A 21,848-nucleotide genomic window follows, 5' to 3' on the forward strand; every position below is an offset into this window, starting at 1 on the left:
CCCTGTTGAGCCCCCCCATACAGAATTTCCTACCACCCCTGCCTTCTCATCAACCCAAGCTCCCTGTCTACTAAGGAGTACCTGCCCTCTCGGTACACCTATCCGTTCGCTATAGCCAGCTGCAAAGCTCAGTAATACAGCTTCAGGTTGGGGAGGCCAAATCCCCCTTCCCACTGGGAGTTATTCAGTGTCTCCAGTTTCACCCTGGGCATCTTACACAGGAATTCCCTCAATATCTCATTGATCTTATCAGACTCCCCTGCATGTATCGCCCTAGGGTACTGTTGAATTATGTATAACCGTTTGGGAGGGCCCTGCCCATCAATGAAATCGGGAGTGTCATCCACTGCTTTACATCTTGCTCAAACCTGCTGGGATAAGAGTAATTGCCCCAAAGAGGGTCTCATCCTTTTGAATTACTACACCTTAGTATCTGAATCCGTCCGCCACTGTATTTCACAGAGTATTACCTCTCTGACCACCCCCCCCCCACACCATTGGGTAGTGGATGAACATTTCCCCAGTTTACTCCCAGTCCTAAATATGCACCAAATTCTTCTAAAATGGCCATCACCCTTGGAATGGAATTCACCAGATTTGTCAAATCTAGCAGGATGTCGTCTGCATATAGCGATATCCATTCCCTCCCCATCACCCCCGGCCACCTGAAGTCTGCCAGCTCGGGTCACTCCTAATCCATTCTGCTAGGATCTCCAAGCCCAGGGAGAATAAAATAGGTGAAATAGGACATCCTTGCTTGGTCCCCCGCTATAGAGTAAACTCTTCCGAGATCACCGTTAACCCTCAGTCAGGCTGTCGGGCCTATGTACAGCACTTTCACCCAACCCAAGAACCCCTCTCCGACACCCATTCCATTCAAAACTGCAACCCGGTATTCCCATTCGATGGCGTTGAAAGCCTTTTGGGCATTGAGTGCCATGATATCCATTAGCGGGTGTGTATTTTTGGCCCACGCCAGGACCCAGATGCACCCTTCTAATATTCATTCTGGTGGATCTGTTCGGGATAAACCCACACTGGTCCTTCTTCACTATCTCAGGTATAACTTTGATCAACTGCATAGCTAAGACCTTGGCTAAGATCTTTGTCTCAATTTTTTTTTGGGAGATGGGTCTGTAGGACTTGCACCGCCAAACCCTACAGACCCGATGGGTCTGTAGGGTTTGCCTTCCTTTGGTAACACCACTATCGTGGCTTCCCTGAGATCAGACGGAAGGGAGCCCCTCTCCCCTACTCTCTAGCAAAATGTCCCTCATAGTCCCCACCTTTTCCTCTTTTAACTTCAACCAGAATTCCAGTGGGGAAGCCATTTGGTCCAGCCATTCTGCCTCTCCCCAGCTGGGCCATCGCCTCCTCCACCATCTTGCAAAACCTTTGAAGAAAACGTCCAGTCTCCTCTTCAGCCTTAAGCAGTCGGATCACATCCACCTGATCCTTGAGATCTGTGAAGAAATTGAGGGAATTTGTCCCTTCTCCCCAGGGGGGGTGCCTACCTCTTTGAGGCTAGGGAGGTGAGCCTGCTTTGCAAGTCCGTCCCTAGGGGTGTGGGCAAGTGGGACCTCACTGGGTGAGACTCCCCCTTTTGGGGACAAGAATTCTTGTTCCTTTGAGGAACTCCCTAAAACATACCCCATGATGACCTCCATGGGACTATTGGAGGTAAAGTACAGTGTAAAATCAGGGGACTTGGCTGAAGACAAAACTAAAATGTACTGGCTCAACCAAGAAAGAAATACTGTCCCTTTTTTAAACCAAAATCTCGTTTTAACTGAGATGAGGAGACAGAAGGAGGAACACATGCTGAGGCAAGGTGAAAGAGAGGTGCGTACTCAGTCAGGGGAAGCCCCCTGATAGCAAAGCACCTGAGAGAGGTGGAGCTAAGGAGAGCTGCGAGTTTTAGAACTGCTCTGAGAGCAAGAGCAAAGCAGAGGACACGCAGCGTCCAAAAGGAGGAAAACCTGAGGAAAAGACGGTGGTAGCATGACCACAACGACTTTGTGGTGGGCTGGGTGCCCATTTAACAACTCAGAAACCACTACGCTGCGAAGTCAGTGACTGGCCTAGATACGCGCAGTGGTACCTGCTAGAACAGAGAGAGGGCACCGAGAGCAGGACACCAGAGCAGATGAGAATGCTAAGAACGTGAACCAAAGAGAACCTGAACGAAAACAGACCCCGGAGATGTCCCTCTGCAGCATTCAAGGTAACTGGGAGAACTGGGAGGCCGCCGGGAATCATTGAGATATGAAGAGCTTCTCTCAGTGGAACTGATGAGACACTGAAATGAAAGTCTATGAAATGGAACTGTAATAATGAGAGAGCGAGCGATTCATGATGAAAGCTGAAAAAGATATATTTAAGAATGGGACACACCCTGGTAAGAGGGGAAAGTACCACATATGCTAAGAAGCAACGACTGTAAATCAGGAGAATTCTAGGAAGATGAGACAGGTGAAATTCATAAAAGAAAGAATATACAAACCAAATCCACTCCGGCTAAGGGGAACATTAACTACCAAAAAAGCCCATCACAGTTAAAGTATAAGTTATATGAATATAAAAGGTACATCACTGAGGAGCAAAAGATGAGAGAAAACATTAAAAGGGATTCCTGGAAAACGATCCCGAAGGAGAGAACACCAAGAGAACCTATGAAAAAGTTAAAAGACGTTGTAAAGAAGGTGAAAAGAGACTATTTGAAATTAACCTATTTTTTTTTGCAAAAAAACAACTTTTAATACAACACAAAGTCGTAAAATCAAATTCCCAAAACTAAAATACACGTGACCTATGTAACATACTAATAAGAACTTTGAATCAAAGAACAAACCGAAAAGACATCAGGAGAAGGGAGACAGTTTCCAGAAGTTATTTTGTAAAGAAAAGTGGCAGGGTCAGATAGGATTCGATTTTGGACAACTGACTTTTTATTTTTGACTTCATGATGATGGACGAGCACCTTAGATATTTACATAGGCCTGGTAAACCCACATAGCAATAGGGAGAATTAGGTTTGTTCCTTATTTAATAAACAAGTAGAACTGTCTGTGTCTGCGTCCTTCTTCTGACCCGCCACAGATCCCAAAATGACTGCTGCTCAAAGACCATATTTGTGTTAGTGCTGCATGATCCACAAATCACCAAGCGAGTCTGGTCCCTGGCTATGCTAGCATTGTCCCATCACTGCTGGCTTTACAAATTGGCGCTTCCCCTTACCGTTAAGTATTGTCCATTTGCAAACTCTGTTATAAGATGCTTAGGCGAAGATCCTTGTATTTACAAGGCCCCGCACTCAAACTCAATCTTTCCCTCCGCACTGCTGTTTAGAGGCTGGCCTCAGGGAAATTCATACGAGTGACGGTGTCCGGTAATAAAATCGCAGCAAAAATGTCACCGGTAAAAAAAATTGCTGCAAAAATGCTGTGGTTTGACCCAGTAAAGGTGTATCCCATTATAACATTTACGAGGAGCGGGGGCTGCAGGGGTGTCCCTGCATCCTTTACATGATTGGGGCGGCAAAACCAGAGAATTATTGCTGCAATATTTTGTATTCACGGCCATTTTTGCTGCGATTTTAAGACCTGGAACACTCGAGGCTCGCCAGTACTGCTGTTCGTTCCATGCATGTTGACACATTGCCCAGTTCCACAACAGCAATAAGTTTATACTGGTGGACAACCTCCCTATTGGCTCACCGACCTGATACCCTTTTTCTTACCTCCACAAGGGCACAGCAATAGAGCTGATGTTTCACCCGAACAAGGCTGCACCACTGAACCTAAAACTCTCAAAAAGCAGAGTACAGACTAAAGGAAACCTAGTAAACATAATTGGACTAATGGGCTGTTTTCCTGATCTCCCTTGCTGTACTACTCTATCCCTACAGTAATGTTTGTTGTCAACTGAACCGCAGCATGCAGTACGGTATAAAAATGACCGTTTGCTTTAAACAATATTTCTAAAAATGCTCTTTGTCAATCTGCCTTTTTGTGCCTCAAAGGAAGAATTACAGAGGTTGGACGACTGTTTAATAATTTGCGCATTTCTGTCCTTTTTTAATGCGTTTTTTTTTTCTTTTGTTGTGCAGATCAAGAAGGCGAATTGTCAGGGACCCTTTCAATTGTTTTGACGCAATATTGCAAACGGATAAGGGATACAGTTCAAAAACTGGCCTCCGATCACAAAGATATTCACAGCAGCGTATCCCGAGTGGGAAAAGCCATTGATAAGGTAAGTGCAGCATTTCTAGAGTTATTTGCACATCTGCCTTTGGAAATCTGGAGATAAAGTTTTGACCTGAACATTTGTGTCCCTGATATGTCACGTAATGTAACTGGGACTTGCATAGTGCAACCTCTGATATTTTGGAATTCTTTTGGTTCTAGTATCTGCAAGGTTATGGGGAGGGAGACAATCCACACAGGAGTCTTAAGTATTTTCTGTGCATCATTGTGATTTTTTGGTCACTTGGGCAATTCAGTCTTCTATTGATCTATGGGCCTCGGGTGTAATGCTCTACTGCGTATTAATGAGGTTCAGACCATGAGCGTGGGTAGGTTTCGGAATGCAAAGTGGTGGGATGATCGAACCGGTATGAGTGAGTCTTCAGAGGGTACTGTAGGAATGGCTGAGCTGCTGCTAATGTGTCTTGTTTGATGCTCTGAGGGCAAAGTGAGCAGGGGCATGAAGGTGACAATAATGGCTGAACTGGTTAATTGGTGGGGAGGTTGTTCCATTTTAGTCAATGTGAGATGGGAGTTTCCTTGGGCTAATGAGGTTTACTCAATCCCAGGTTCATCCATTGTGAAGGTGTTTTAGAGTAAGAGACAGACAACAGATTCTGAATGCACAATAAAAGTGTATTAACTTAAAAGCCAGGATGGAAAAACGCCCATCTTGCCCCGTCCTTTGCTGGGATCTCTATTCCAAACCAAAACTAAGGAAGGTCAAAAGTACAATAGTTCAATTTAGAAATCTGTCTGTGTCCAAAACCTTTACTTGCCTTCACAACTAATCTATACAATGTGTAGGGCTATCCGCAACCAACAAAATGGTTTTCAACACAAAGCTCGGAGCTCTGTCCCGCTCACAGCTTTCTTTCAGCTCCCTTCCACAAGTATAAAGCAGTTCAAATGAATGTCTCAGGGAATGCCTTCAGTTCACATATAAAGTTAACCAATACTCGGGGTTGGCTTCCCCAAGTTCTAAAACACAGTTCCAACCACAAAAGCAAGTTAAACCTTAGGGTACCATTCCCGCAAGATTTGCTTCCAATATTTAAGGATACTTTCCAGCTTGCTTAAAGATCCACGCCACACTTGCGCTTTCTGGATGTGGTTGGTCTTGGTACAAAAGTATCATGGGCAGAAAGTTGCAGTTCAATCATTTATTAGAGTTCATCTCCAAAGTTCCATTTACTCCGGAGCCCCTGTATAATTGGTTCACTTGTAATAAATTCCCTTGCATTTGTTAAACTTCTGTTTAAAGTCCACTTATTAGTTCAAATAGAAATTGTACTTGTAAAGTTCACTTGGAAGTTGCAATCTCAAAAAAGGTGCTTGGAGTTTTCCTTTAGTCTGGAATTGTATAGGTGTTAAAAATCATTCAGTTCACCTTGTTGTTCTGTTTCACTGTATAATGCTTTGAGTAACGTGCCCAGCACTCAGCGATGTTTTGTAGAAGTTGACAAAGGTTTAATTTATTTCAGCTCAGTGTTATGAGTCTCTGTAAGTTGCTTTTATAATGAGCCCAGCACTTCAGGACCTATGTTGCAATTAGAAAAGGGGTCATTCATTTAGTTTCCTTGTTATAAGCTTGTGAAAGTTGCCTTTGTAACGTGCCCAGCTCTCTGAGACTTTTGAAAACTTGCCTTCTCATGTACGCGACACTCCAATACATAGTAATCCTCAGCGGAGCTTCAAACACTCACACACCGGGGTTTCCTTTCACATAGAAATTCACTGGTTGCTCCTTTTGCCATTCCGCAGCGCAGATCTCTCGCCCTTTGGTCCTCCTTATCGCCCAAGGCCCGGGAGGACGAGCACTGCGAACACCATGATACGGGGCAGCCTCCATGTAAGGCTCCTCGTTGAATGTTTGCTCGGTTCCACTGACCCCCAGCACCCGGGCTGCATTCCCGTGAACCGCTAACATGATGCATGCACACAGTCTCCCGTTGCTTTCTCTGGCCTCTCTGCTGCTGCTCCCACAAGGCCACAGCATCTCCTGGTTCACCCTCTCCCGCCCCGCTTCCTCCTGCAACTAGATTAGGCCTTTTATACACCTGCAGCCCTCTAACAGGCTGCAGGTGGGTTTGTACAATTAGCCCTGCCTGACCATCCTTAAGGGGACTTGCCTGACCTCTACTATTCTCATCAGGCCTCTTCCTCGTCCCAGTACCAGAGTGGTAAAAGCACCTAGTCCTCATTGCTCCTAATTGCCTCTTCTTCGTCCCAGTACTTCTAACAGTCATACATGAGGACGTCAGGGGCGGGGGCGATTGAGTCAAAATACCCCATAAAGACAGGGACAGGGTTGGGTTGATCAGTAGTAGGAAAAGGGAGATATGTCTCTTCTAAAGGCATCCCACTCCCAGTCCTTGCCCTCCACCTAGGTGATCCTCCCTCGCTCGTCCACCCCCAGGGTCGGGATCCAAAAGCTGTGGCCTTTCCCTGGTCACCTGTGCAGAGGACCCATGAGGAATAGGAGTGAGAGTGCCCCCAGGTTTTTCATACCATGTGTATATATCTGGTTATAGGACGGGTGCACACATACATGTTAAAATCACCCAATCGCGAACACATCGACATTGCACCATATATCGTTGTATTACGTCTCTTCTTTTGTTGGTTCTTAACTTATATTTTATGATATTAATATCTGCGAACTGCCCCGGACTCCAACCGTCATCTTGTGATAATTTAATCCCGTGTGTGATTGCCTTAAGGTCAAGTGCCCAGATGGAAAGCACTGCCCCTTGTCATGACATTAGTGCACGATGGAGCTAGGCATAATGTACATGTATCGATGCAAACACGTTTACACATGCAAAACGTGGACAAGACTCAGTCATTCAATCCATACCCACATAATATTTGTTTATTCATTTTGCACAAATGCACCATTGTATAGTACTTTAAGTTTGATAAATGAAAGGAGCCGAGCCTTCAGTACATAGGTTTTGTATTAAAATGTACATTTTGAAATAAATTGATCAATGCCATTCTAATTGTGTATGGTCATCACTATCCAAAAAAACAGAGCAGCTACCAATAGGATTTTTTGATATTCTAAATCAATCCAGCGACAAAAAGCAATGTCAGATGAAACCATTATTTTCAAAATTTTGAACAATTTATTTGCATCTTCTTGTTTACTATTTGGTTTAATCCAAAAGTCTTTGTTTTTCGTGTTCTTATGCAAACTGTTAATTGAAAATCAAATAATGCCCTTTAAAATAGTTCGTTCGAAATCAGTGTTCCCGGACTATGTCCAAATCTGTATTGCGAAAACGTTTGTGTTCATATTTGAAGTTGAGGGGCGGATCCTTAAAAGCACATGGCGTTCGTGGCCGCTTGAAAACGTTGCGGTTTATACCACTTGTATTCAAAATCTTTTAAATGTATTCTTTGAATAACAGCGCTGCTTCGCACAATTGGCACAGCAAAATAGCACACCGAATCGGCACGGTTTTCCCATACAACCGCGATAATCATTCCATTGGATAGTGTTAAATGTATGTAGACTGTCGTACAGAATTTACCTGCCCGGGCTGGAGCACATCTACGGATCGATGCATACAATATTAATATGCATATCAACGAGGGGGTCAGAAATGCGAGATGGTCACAAAGGTATAGTTTTCTCAATGTTTGTCATTTATTAAAATAAAAAAGGGGTGAGAACGCCCATCTTTCCCTATGCTACCGAGAATATCCCTACCTAGAAAACTAAAGAAAGATGACCCAGTGTCCAAACATCTCTGACCCTCACACTAATAACATACAACAGAAGTGTACGAGGAATATTTGGCTGTATTCAGTTCACCAAACAGTGCAAAAGTTAAAACTTAGGCTGAAAGCCACTAATCATTTGCCTGCTGCCCGTGGAGCTAAGCAGGATTGGTTGGTTTGTGAATGGTAGAGCGCTGGGGAAATGCCAAGCTTAGTGATTGCACATGGATTGTGTTTATAATTTTAATTTAATTTGATCACGCCTGGCTTTAGAGACCTACTAGCTGACTGGTTAGAGCCTGAGTTTACCAGGGACATGTTTTAGTACACACATTGTCTCATCTTTGGGGAAGGTGACTCAAAAATGTTTGATTTAAAAATATTTGCCATCCCTAAACTCGGTATTTCCCCTGCGGTCTCCCATCTGCAAACCAACTGAGGCCGATCCTGCTTAGCTTGATGGGCGGCAAGATCGGCAAATGATTAATGGCATTCAAGGTGCTGCGATGAAACACTGATCATGATCGTATTCAGCTTTACAGCCTGGATGGGCCCGACCTTGCCACCCATGAAGCTAAGCAGGATCGGCCTCGGTTGGTTTGTGGATGGGAGACATTGACGTACACTGGCCTTGTGACAAAGAGCATAAGCTTCTAATGATGTACGCTTGAGGTTCGGGTCTTTTGATTTACTGCCGCTGGGGCACTTGAATTTAGGAGACGATGGATCAATGGCTAAGATTAGCACAAGATGGTCGTTTCTAACGCAGGAGTTTCACATGTGTAAATGTGACAATATCTAGGTGAAGGTGCATTGGGCATTTTTTTAAAGATCTATCGGTATATGCTAAAAAAATACACACCCTATCCACTGAAACAATAACATTTCCTGAGTGAACTTCCCCCTTTAAGTTTTGTAACTCTTGTAGGGGACTGACATTTTTTGTCTCCCCTTGTATGCACACAATCCTACTTTTGTTTACATTCCTGCTGCTCTTTCTTGTCAGGTTCTAGCCTGTTCCTAGAGTGCTTTTTCATGTATGAGTTATGTCTTCCAGATCACTTTTTTCCCCAGACTACAGCACAGGTTGCAATACATGTTCATCCTAAGCAGTTTGCAATGCTGTGTATGATAATGTCGTCCCGTAGCATGACAGTTTTTGTTCCAGTCATCATTCATCAAAAACAGTTTCACAAGTGTATATGCTAAAAAAGCAGTTGCAATGCAGTAATGACTGATATATTGCTTCAAGTAAACGACCATCCAAATCATGTACTATGATAGGAGATTTCTATAGTAAAGCTAAAGATAACTTCTAATATAGCATGTGACATGGAGAATAAAATGGACCTGGCTGGAAATGTAGTATCCAACAACTGTCAGCATATAGAGCAATGTAAAATGAAAACAAATATAATTGAATGCGACCTGTTAGCGATTTCTGATACACTTTTACGAGTTGAAGATTCGCCCTATTGAAAATGAATGTGCCAATCGACTGATTCAAAGAAAAAAAATAACTGACATATAAAAGCAAAAGCAATACATCACTATGTATGAGATATAGGCTTAACAAAGAGTCAATAGAGTGGTCTTCTTTTTTTTCCAAAGTATACTTGAGTGCACTTTTATTCCTGTGCCTTGGTAATGGAAAGGCTAGAGCGGAGGTGAGGTCAACTTTGAGAGGAATCGTGCAATTGAAATGCTGCTTTAAAACGCTTGGATGCTGGTGATATGTTTGTTTTTAGGGAGTTCCTGTGATGAGGAGTGACGGGCATAATTGGAGGAGTAGCAAAAGATTAGCAGTGACGGGTGTATGTTGTGACAATGGCAAGCCGAAGGATTTAAGTGGGGACGGTTACGTTTAGAGATTGAGGTGAGAAGATGGATGGTTTATGTATGACATATTTTATTTGTATCGCGCCCGTTCACCAGTGTTTCAGAGCGTGACGAGGCAAGGTAGGGGAAACAAGTGAGGACAAAACGATCTTACTAGGCCCAGTGACATTGAGAACGTGAAAGTGCAGGGGAGAGGGAATGTGGAAATGAGAGGAGGGGTAGGGGGGAGTGGAACGTGCTTAACACGTTATGGAATAACAACCGGTAGTGCGCCCAGCAGGTGGTAAGTGCGAGAGTAAGATGTAGACAACAGGTGTCTGAGAAGTGCTGGAAGGGGACTGTAGGGTAGCAGATACAGACCCAAGTGCAGGGGTAGCCAGGAGGCAGTGCGGGTGTGTGGCTGGGAGGGCAGGGATCTAGGCCCAAAATCATAGGGTAACCAGGTGCCCAGTGCCAAAGCAGACGGATTAGCAGGGTAGAGGAAGAGCGAAGGCAGAAGCAAAGAGGAAGGTTTTGAGGTTCTTCCGGAACCAAAGATGGTTTTCTGAAGTTTCATAGAGGCAGGGAAGCTGTTGCAGAGAGAGGCCCCAGCAGAGGAAAGGGATCTATACCCAACTCGTTGGTTGGAGAAGCAACGGACCCTTAGGGAGATGGAGGTGAAGGGCAAAAGAGCTAGAGTAGGAATGTATTTACAGAGGGAGAGTTGAAGGTATTGTGGACCCAGGCCCCCGAAAACCTTGTAAACAATGCAAAGGGTCTTGAATTTAATCCTTGCAGCCACTGGGAGCCAATGAAGAGATTTCAGGGCTAGAGAGCTACAATCTCAGGCTTTAGGCCAAGGACCAGTCTCGCGGTCCTGTTCTGAACGAGCTGCAGAGAGTGGTTGCAGGCAGATTTAAGAAGAAGCTGTTGCAATAGTCCAGCCTAGAGAGGACCAGAGCTCTGGAGACCGTGAGCTTCTGGGGGGAAGGAGAGGAAAGGAAGAATACCTCTAAGGAGGTGCAGTTGGTAGTTAGTCTTTTTTGAGACGTCCGAGATGAGAGGAGAAAAGGAAAGCCTGGAATCCGAGATGACCCAGAGGTTCTTAGCCTCGCAGGTGGGAGCAGGGAGAGGGCCAAGGGAGGCTGGCCAGAGTGACAGGAAAGGAAGGTGCAGGTGTGCCGATGAGGAGGATCTCTCTTACTGGCATTAATTTTACTGGCATTTATTATTAATTTAATTTCCTTGCCGAATCACATGGTGTCGCCATTAGTAGTTCTCAGGAAGAAATCAGGCAAGCTACGAATATGCATTGACATGCGAGAATTGAATAAATGTGTTGTACCGGACAGGCATCCTCTTCCTAACATACAAGAGCCGATATCTACTATTGGACCTTCAAGTCATTTTTCCACTGCCGACTTAACATCAGCCTACCATCAAGTCAAATTACACGAGAAGTCGAAACATCTTACTGCCTTTATAACACCAGATGGATTATACCAGTTCAAGAAGATGCCGTTTGGCAGCATCTGTTTTAAAAAAAATAATGCATAATCTGTTTGAGAGAGTGCCAGGAGTGATATGTTTCCAAGATGATATATTGATATATGCGGATAGTAAGAGACTTCATGATGAAAGACTGAAATTTGTGTGTGGAAAACTGTATAACGCAGGAATGACCTCAAGCAAAGAGAAATGCAAAAATGATCGTGCAGAAATTGAGTATTTAGGGCAAAAGATTTCAGCTGATGGAATATGTCCAAAACAACAACTGGTTAATGCTATAAAGAAAATGCCCAGGCCATGTGCTAAAGAAGAGGTACGCACGTTTTTAGGCATGGCAGAGTATTATTCAAAATTTGTTCGTGATTTTGCCGTACATACTGTTCCTCTACGTGAAGCCATAAAAAAGAAGAATTTTGCGTGGAATGATGAATGTGAGGAAGAGTTTGTGTTCATAAAAACTGCAATTAAAACTCCTGCTTTAAAGAACTTCACTGGTGACAAGAAAGTCATTATCACCACAGATGCCAGTAATATTGGATTAGGGGCTGTTCTCACACAAGAACATAATGGCCGAGAATTAGTGATTGCATTTGCTTCAAGACTTCTGAAAGGAGCTGAAAAATCTTATGCAGCCATAGAAAAGGAAGCTTTAGCAATAAAGTGGTCGGCAGAAAAGTTCCGAAGTTTCATTTGGGGTGGTGAAGTAGAGTTTCGGACAGACCACAAGCCACTGGTCCATGTTATGTCCAAGGGATTGGACAAAGTATCCAATCAGATCAGAAGATGGGTGACACTCCTTCAGGAATACAATTGTACTGTGCGATATGTACCAGGAACTAAGAACATTACTGCCGATTGTCACGTTTGACTAACATTTCAGAAACTATAGATGAAGATGATGATGCAGAAAATGTTCTCAACATTGAATCCACATCTATTTCAAAGATGGAATGACGCTGTAAAAGATGACAGTACAATGAACAGTCTTAAAGAATTGATCCGCAGTCAATGTCCTTGGAATAAAGCTACGTTTGAGAAAGCCAATCTTTCAGAATATTGGCTTATTGCTGATGAATTGCATATACATAATGACATAGTCATGAGAGGTGACAAGATTATTCCACCAAGTGGCCTACGACGAAAAGTGATAGAACTAGGTCATGAGGGTCACCAAGGGATGGTGAAAACCAAACCACGCATAAGAAATGACTTCTGGTGGCCAGGATGCGACTTGCAAATAGAAAGACATATCAGGGATTGTATCATTTGCAACAATAAGAGTTATATGGGAGTAAAGCAAACCATGGTTGTGACTGAAATTCCTGATAAAGCATGGAAAGATTTGGGTATGGATGTTAGGCCCAGTGTGCAGTGCAGGAATACAAAAATATTATCTAGTGGTAATTGATCTTCTCACGAGATGGGTTGAAGTACTCATTGCACCTAACATCACAGGTAATATTGTAGTTAAATTTCTATCGGAGATATGTGAGAGAGAAGGTTATCCGGGTAGCATCACGACAGACAATGGTACTCAATTTAGGTCCAAGGAAATGAGGGAATTTTGCAAAAATGATTCCATTGTACACAAAGAGTGCCATTTACCACCCACAAACTAATGGTACTGTGGAGCGCTTTAACAAAGTGTTGAAGCAGACCATTAGGTTGGCATGGTCCAACGGCATGGATTGGGAAACGGCAGTAAGGAAAGAATTGTGGCACATCGGTTCACACCTCACTCAACTACGGGCCTTTCCCCTTTTGAGTTGAGCTGGGGAAGGAAAGCGTGTACCAAATTGGCACCATTATGGTTAGACAATAAGAACAATGGTGTAAATAAGGACTTTGAGGTGGTATGTAACAATATCAGAAGTACGCAGTTGAGAAATAAATCTGTATATGATGAGAAGAGACCGATGGGCAGATTTGATAAAGAGACTGTAGTGGGGAAGATGGTAAGAGTCAATTTACCCCCTGTCCTCAGAGAAGGTCCCTGTAAATGGTCCAAAGCCATCAGAGTGCTGGAGGCATTTAAACACTCTGTCAGAAGGAGGATGGTAGGATCTGGAATGTTGAAAGAGTGTGGATATGTGGTAATAGTAGACATTCTACTGTCAACAGCGACAGTGAGATGGGGAGACGAGAGAATGAGAGAAAGGAAGGCCAAAGCAAGGTGGATAGTAGGAATGATCAGAGTGGTGTGTCTGGAAGGAAGAACATACGAGAAATAAGATCCAACAAATCTGATGTAATTTCCTTGCCGAATCACATCAGCGAGATGTCTCGCAGTTCCAGATGCGGAAGAGTATATCGCAAACCAAGAAAGATGGAGGACGTTGTGTGAATATTTAGATAGATATTTGAGTTTTTGTGTGTGCAAATAAAGGAAGGGAGATGTGTAGCATCCGCGCTGGAGCGTGCTGGAGCGTGCTGTAAGAAGAAGGGACCATATCGAATGTGGAACGCTGTTCGATCATTAACAACTTCCAGCTCCTGCTGTTGATGCGCACTGTCTCCCTCCTCCTCCTAATATATATATATACACTTGATAATTATACTTTAAATAAAGTTACTTACCTTATGCCCAATTGTAACCGTCATCCTTTCATCAGCGGACACTTGGCCCTCCTCCTAATATATATATATATTTCTGAGGCTTGTGGAATCTGCTTAGATCACATGCTGAGCATAGGCCGACATCTAGTGGAAGCTGCGGAGTATTACAGTTTGTTTTTCGAAACTCGAAAATGGGCGTCGACACAGGCGTGCCAGTAATACTATCCCTAGTGTGACGTCCACTGTACCCAAGATCCCTCACGCGTCTAGGATCCTCAGATTGTTTTTTTCCGCCATACTGGTCGGAAGCATCATGCGGAGTCCCCTGGCCTTAGCCATACTTTTGCTAAATATTTTACTAAATAATTGTAATTTAGAATTCTTTATTGACCTCCTTCCCCACCCCAACGTCGACCCTCGACACTCGATGACGGCTGGAGAAGACATCGACCGTCGGTTGCTGCACGACGGATCTGGGCCTCGGCCCGGGCCTGGTAGGCCACTGGCCTCGGCCCTGCAAGTAGGGAGAGTGGGGGGTGGTACATACTCTTCACTCTTGGTATATAGGTACACCTTATATATTTCCTACACTTAGCCCGCTGCCTCAAGGTGCGTATGGAGGGTACCCCTTTCCAATTCTGCCCCAAGTGCAACCGCAAATACCCTTGGGTCGACAGGCACGCCACGTGCAATCTCTGCTTGCCGAGGGACCACCCCGAAGCGAACTGCAGAGCGTGTAGTAGGTTTTAACCTAAGAAACTTAAGGACCGTTCGACAAAGCGTTGGGCCCACCACGCCAGGCAGGCGGCCATGGCAGCGAAGGGCGCCTTCAGCGATGGCAGCGACGCCGTACTTTTGGACGGCGAGGGCATTACGGCGTCGAAGGACAGCCGAGCGCAGGTCCCCGACCTCGGAAGGACGTCCGGCAGGGCGGCTATGGGGAAGACCCCCGGCGACGCAAGCGCTACACACACTAAGCACACGAAGTCCAACCGAACCTCGACGACGTCGACTTCTCGGAAAGAGGCACAGATAGAACGGTCCGACTCGGTGTCCTCTGGGCGCTCTCGATCGAGATCGCCTCATGACGTAAGGCAATCATCCACTCTTGCCAAGAGTGCCTCGCTCCCTAGACTAACGGAAGTTCGATCGTCGGAGGACGAAGACGACTTCCACCCCCAGGCCGCGCTCCAAGAGACGGAGCCCGCAGTTAACACCAGTGAGGCCCCACGCTCGAAGGACAGAGATACCTCTCCCGATCCTCCACGCCAGGCGTCGAAAGTCTCCGGAGCCTCCAAAGGACAGGGAAAACATTTTTCCACGCACGGGGAGGGGGGGAAACAGCAGAAAGCACTACCTGCACATTCTTCCACTCCTGTAAGACCATCCTTCCCCCCTAAGCAGACAGACAGATACAAGTCTGCTGATAAATCAACATCCAACAAGGGTACCCACGATAAGTCCCCTAAATTACCTACTAAAGTCATCCCCTGTTCCAAAAAATGGTCCAGTGAAGACATAGAGAGTCATGTCAAGAATGTCTTCCTTGGCTGATTTTTCTGACAAAAATCCAGAACATTTCCTCTTGTATGACCCACAGGGGGCCACACCCTCAGGTTCCACTGATCCAATCCCCCTAAGTAAGAAGGCCCGGTTCGAAACCTCTATAAGACCTGAACCCTTCGAGGTACAGCCTTACTCTACTCCATACTCTACTCCATACCCCAGGTACCAAGAAGAGCCCTTCCCTGGGGGGGACCAGGAGTTTGAAGGTATGGAGGAACAAACCGGGACGGAATACTATGCGGATGATGAGGACCAGGAGGAGGAAGAGGATGAACCGGAAATATACAGAGTAGATTCCGCGGTAGAGAACGAAGCCCCGGTTACCGACTCGCCAGTCGATAACCAGCCCCTCCTTAATGAGGTTCTCGCTCGCGCAGCAGAACATTTTTCACATCGACACCCACGGGGTACAGGAGGAAAGGGACTTCGCGGAGGAGTTGGTGGGAGAGAGGAGGCCGGTCGCCCAGACCATCCCTATCCTTAAATCCATCCAGCGAAGAATAGACCCATCCCTGATGAACCCAAACCTCACCAGAGCAGTCAACCCCAGGGTCGAAAACATTTTCAGGGCAGCCCAGTCTGACCCTCTCTATATAAGAGGACAGCTTAAACCAGACTCCCTGGTTGTTACCAACACTCAGAAGAGGGCGGGAACACCCTTGTCTTCGTCAGTAGCTCCTCCCGACAAGGAGAGCAAGAAACTTTACGGTTTTGGCAGGAAGGTAGCCTCAACGTCCGCCTACCAAGCAAGGATTGCTAACTCCACCACCCTGTTGGCCAGCTACAACTGCCATCAGTGGGAAGAAGTCGCGGCACTCATAGCCTCTGCTCCTGAACCATTAAAGGGCCAGTTGGCTCGGATCTCTGCAGAAGGTAGAGCCGTGTCTGGTTGCATATTGAAAGCAACTTTCGACGCCGCGGACAACGCAGGAAGATTGATAGCAGAAGGTACTGTTATCAAAAGACATGCATGGTTACGGCAGTCGGGGTTCAAAACTGAAACTCAGGCTTCACTAATAGACAAGCCGGTGGAACCCGATCTATTGTTTGGGAAAGCGGTCGAAGACGCACTGAAAAACGCCAAAGACTAATACGAGACTCTCAAATCCCTTGGCCAACTAACCAACAAACCCCCTAACCAGAGGGGGAATAGTAATTTTCGTCGCCCACGCGGCCAAAATTCACAGAGGCAACTATGCACAGGGACAGGGTACACAGTGGAACAACAGCCAGCAGTCTACCCAAAGTTACGGCAGGGGTAACAAGAGGTCGTAGAAGAGGCAGAGGCAGCCCCAACAAGGGAGGCGGCACGCCTCCACCAAAGCAGTGACGCTCAGTTCAGGGTCCCTTCTCACGCAACCCCAGTAGGGGGAAGCATTTCCAACTTCACCCAGACTTGGGAAGGGATCACCTCAGACAGATGGGTGCTGTCAACAGTGTCCCCAGGATATTGTATAGAACTACTGCAGCGTCCCCGGAACCATCCTCCACGACAAAGAATACACTCCTTAGAACATCAGAAGATCCTTCTCGAGGAGATCGCCATTCTGCTAGAAAAGGACGCGATAGAACTCGTCCCAGGACACCAGGTAAACAAGGGTATCTATTCAACTTACTTCCTTGTGCCAAAGAAAGATTTGACAATGCGCCCAGTATTGGACTTACGGCCTGCCAACAAGTATGTCAAGCCCCAAAAATTCCGTATGACCATGCTACAAGAGGTAATCCCCCTCCTAAAAAAGGGGATTACATGGCAACCTTGGATATGAAAGATGCTTATTTTCATATTTCCATGCTCCCGGCGCACAGAAAGTACTTGCGCTTCAAGGTGGACAGTCGCCACTACCAATTCAAGGTACTGCCCTTCGGGATAGCTTCATCACCAAGGGTATTCACCAAGGTACTGGCGGTGGCAGCTGCACACCTACGCAGGGAGGCAATCCCAGTGTACCCTTATCTGGACGACTGGCTCATAACGGGGGAGACCCCAGGAATTTGCAGGGCAAACATTCAAAGGACTATCGACCTCCTCCACGAATTAGGCTTCTCAATCAACGAGAAGAAGTCAAGCCTAGTGCCAAGCACCTCAAAACAGTTCCTAGGAGCAATCCTAGATACTCAGAAAGGGTTGACCTTCCCTTCGGAAGAGAGAATTCGGAATATACTACTGCAAATTCCACATTATCAGTCCGGTCAACAAATAACGGTACGCAAAGCAATGCGGTTACTGGGCATGATGGCGTCATGCATTTACCTGGTCCCTCACGCGCGCCTGCGCATGCGTCCCATGCAGGAATGGTTGGCGAAACAGTGGTCTCAGGCAAGTGGTCAGTGGGACGATCTAGTGGTCGTTTCGCCAACACTTGTACAGAGCCTACACTGGTGGACAAGAGAGAATCTCGCAAGGGGAAAACCCTTTTTTTACGATCCCGAAGTACAGGCAGTGGTGACTACAGGTGCATGCCTGACTGGGTGGGGAGCTCACCATCTCCACCACACAGCTCAGGGTCTCTGGTCTCACTCAGTAGCCAAGAACCACATCAACCTGCTAGAGCTTCTGGCAGTATTCAGAGCGCTTTGGGCGTTCGAGCCCCATCTACTAAACTTGTCGGTGCAGATCCGGACGGACAGCACGACAGCCATGTTCTACCTGAACAAGCAAGGAGGGACTCGTTCGCCAAATCTTTTCCAAACTTGCCCAGAAAATCTGGATATGGGCACTCAGACGGAACATCTTCCTGTCATCGCAACATGTTCCAGGGGAGCTCAATTCCCTAGCGGATGCTCTAAGCAGAGACTCCCTCTCAGAGGAACACGAATGGGTCCTTCACAGAGAGATCGTAGAAGATCTCTTCTCTCAGTGGGGTTTCCCCACTATAGACTTATTCGCCACAAGCGAAAACAAACAATGCCCAGGATTTGCATCCAGGTTCCCCCAGCCAGACTCCCAAGGGAACGCCCTGTGGATGAACTGGTCAGGGATGTTTGCGTACGCTTTTCCACCAACTCCTCATCAGGAAGGTGGTGTACAAGATGAACAAGGAATCGATGACTCATCCTAGTTGCTCCCATGTGGGCGAGACAACCATGGTTCCCACACCTACGCAGGATGGCGGTGTGCGAGCCCATCAAACCTACTGTCCCAGCAACAAGGTCAAACAGTGCACCAGCAACCCAAATCAATGAACCTGGCAGCATGGCTCCTGAGGTCATAGAGTTTGGACATCTCAATTTACCACAGAGGTGTATGGACATCCTAAAAGAATCCAGGAAACCAAACACAAGGCACTGTTACTTTGACAAGTGGAAGAGATTCGTTATCTGGTGCCAGAGTAAACAAATCAACCCGGTTGATTGCACTCCTTCCAACATTGTTACATACATGCTCCACCTGCTAGATGCAGGATTGGTTTTTAACTCTCTGAAAGTACACCTGGCAGCCCTCTCGGCTTACACCACTTCACATAGCAAAGTGTTGTAGTGGAAAGTACCAGTAGTTAAAGCCTTCATGGAAGGAGTAAAGAGACTTCACCCTCCCATCTCTAACCCACCGCCAGGGTGGGACCTTAATGTGGTGCTAGCTAAGCTCATGGGCCCCCCTTTCGAACCCATGCATAAAAGTAGTCTCAAACACCTGACTTATAAAACGGCCTTCTTAGTAGCCATTACCTCTATAAGAAGGGTCAGTGAAATTCAGGCTCTGTCAGTGCAGGATCCTTTCTTTACTATCCACAAAGACAAACTGGTTTTACGCACACACCCTAGGTTCTCACCTAAATTTATATCAAAATTCCATGTAAACCAGTCCATCGAGCTTCCGGCTTTCTTCCAGAACCCGCAAAGCTCGGCTGAGGTGAAACTACACACCCTAGATGTGCGTAGGGCGGTCCTCTACTATGTAAATAAAACCAGACCGCGAAGGAAAACAGATCAACTGTTTGTCTCCGTAGCTACAGGCAGAGAGGGGGATCGCGTCTCTAAAGGCGCCATCTCGAAGTGGATTATCAACTGTATATAGCTGTGTTACTCTCTCTCTGAAAACACTCTGCCTTTTACGCCAAGGGCCCACTCTACTAGAGGCATTGGGGCCACTCTGGCTTTCATTGCAAATGTTCCCCTTGACACCATTTGCAAAGCAGCTACTTGGAGCTCTATTCACACTTTTACTCAGCATTACTGCATTGACACTCGTTCCAAAGCAGATACACAAGTGGGACAAGCGGTTCTAAGACACTTATTTGCTCATGACCCTTCTCACATCCCACCTCCTTCTTCTGGTACTGCTCGCTAATCTATGCACAGCATGTGATCTAAGCAGATTCCACAAGCCTCAGAAGGGATACATTACTCACCGTAAATGTATTTCTGATGCTTGTATCTGCTTAGATTCACATGCGACCCACCCTTCCTCCCCTCCGAGAGAAGGCGCATGATTGCTTGTAGTCTTACCTTTCTGTCTATCTGCTTGGATTATCTGTACTCATGCTACTCCTCATGCTTCCTCATGCCAGAAAAAATACAATCTGAGGATCCTAGACACGTGAGGGATCTTGGGTACAGTGGACGTCACACTAGGGATAGTATTACTGGCACGCCTGTGTCGACGCCAATTTTCGAGTTTCGAAAAACAAACTGTAATACTCCGCAGCTTCCACTAGATGTCGGCCTATGCACAGCATGTGAATCTAAGCAGATACAAGCATCAGAAATACGATTACGGTGAGTAATGTATCCCATATACACACCACCCCCTGTCCTCAGTGTGTTCCACTTCTTTTGCCACTCTAAGCACTATGTTCAACGAAGGATCATTTTCAGACCATAACTTTTCTCTGACTTTTGCACTCCTACATTCCAACATAAATTGGTCTCTTAATCTTTCATCTAGTTGTTCATTAAAGTTGCATGTTTTAGCGAGTTTCCGTAAAGCAGTCACATATTTTTTAACACTCTCCCTCCTCTTGAGTTCTCTTACCAAACTTGTATCTCTCAAGGATGATACTCACTTTCTTCTCATAATGTTTGTTCATTTTTTTTATAGTGCGTTCATATTCATTCATATCTATATCTTCATGTGGAAGTTCAGGTAAAGATTCATATTTTTCTTGGCCAGCAGGCCCCAAACAGTGTAATAACAATGACTTCCTCTTGTCTGCACTGCAATTTGGGCCGCATACAACTCCTGCATAGTGTTCAAAGGACCGTATCCACCTCTTCCAAGGAATAATAGGTTCATCTGCATCAGGCATAAACAATGCGGGAGGAGGAACACTGCTGAATGCCATCACAGCACAACTGGAAGGAAAATTCTATAATATCCAGGCGGTATGCAAATAAGCAAACCACAGTTAGAGAATATTTAATACGGGTGTCTCTGAACGTGGATTATGTCATCTGCTTGTATATAATTTCAGCCATAGGTGCTCATGGAAGTGTTTGGATACACTACTATAGCTGCTACAACCTCTTTATATCCTTTTATGTAAGAAGGCAGTTCATGGACAAATGTGTAAATGAGTCGCTTTAAATCAGTCTTACAATGACTTTTGCAGCCTCTTTTGTATGTTTGATCCTTCAGTGTGTGATGGGCAGTTCAAAGAATTATGCGTGCGTGCCACTTTAACTTTTCAAAGCATCGTATCAGCTTTAATGGCAGTCCATGAAAATATGGTGCGTGTCACTTTAAATAGCCTAGATGAGTACGTCTTCAGCATGCATGCGTTATAATTGAGCTGGGAAGTGGGGAAGTGACGGCCGATGGGGAAATGCTGTGATCAGTTACGGCTCACTTCACGAAAACACATGGAAAACAATGCCCCGTGTACGTATCAATGCTAAAATAACGTACCGTTTGATGTATCAGGCCGCTGCAACGCTCGGGTATGAGCGGAGCGGCCACGTAACCGTCAGCTGGTATGGGAGGTGGCGGTGGCGGGTTACACAGTTCCTCGTCGCCAAATGAAGTGTCCGCTGATGAAAGGATGATAGTTGGGCATAAGGTAAGTAACTTTATTTAAAGTATAATTATCAAGTGTGTGTATATAATATATATATGGAGGAGGAGGGAGACAGTGCGCATCAACAGCAGGAGCTGGAAGTTGTTAATGATCGAACAGCGTTCCACATTCGATATGGTCCCTTCTTCTTAAAGCACGCTCCAGCACGCTCTCAGCGCTGCTGCATGCTGATGACAGCTGTCTTCTTCTTTGTAGCGCGGATGGCAGAGGTCGTTGGCGGCTCACCATTCCTGGATTGCAGACAGTTGGAGAAGAGAGAGGGAGAAGAGGTGCCAGAGGGCAGCCTGAAAACAAGTTGGGTGTCACCCGCATAGCATTAAAGTTTGAGCAGAGAGCACCAATGCAGTGGGCAAGCGGTGCCAGGTATTGGTTAAAGAGCCAGGGAGAGAGGTAGACCCCTGGGAGACAC

At 45.8% G+C, this 21,848-nt stretch overlaps 1 protein-coding gene across 3 annotated transcripts in view; it reads left to right on the top strand.

The window, feature by feature from the left end:
* RMND5A (required for meiotic nuclear division 5 homolog A) overlaps positions 1 to 21,848 on the top strand; it is a 683,833-nt gene that overhangs the window by 142,613 nt on the left and 519,372 nt on the right. For all 3 annotated transcript variants that reach the window (XR_011282312.1, XM_069632185.1, XM_069632186.1), the window contains exon 2: positions 4,109 to 4,251. Coding sequence is in view for 2 of the 3 variants with exons in the window: in XM_069632185.1 (XP_069488286.1) it covers positions 4,109 to 4,251 (143 nt within the window). In the remaining variant the exon portion in view is untranslated. The remainder of the gene's footprint in view (positions 1 to 4,108; positions 4,252 to 21,848) is intronic.

The sequence above is a fragment of the Ambystoma mexicanum genome, chromosome 6q, assembly GCF_040938575.1.
Source record: "Ambystoma mexicanum isolate Mex_15411 chromosome 6q, UKY_AmexF1_1, whole genome shotgun sequence".
Lineage (NCBI taxonomy): Eukaryota > Metazoa > Chordata > Amphibia > Caudata > Ambystomatidae > Ambystoma > Ambystoma mexicanum.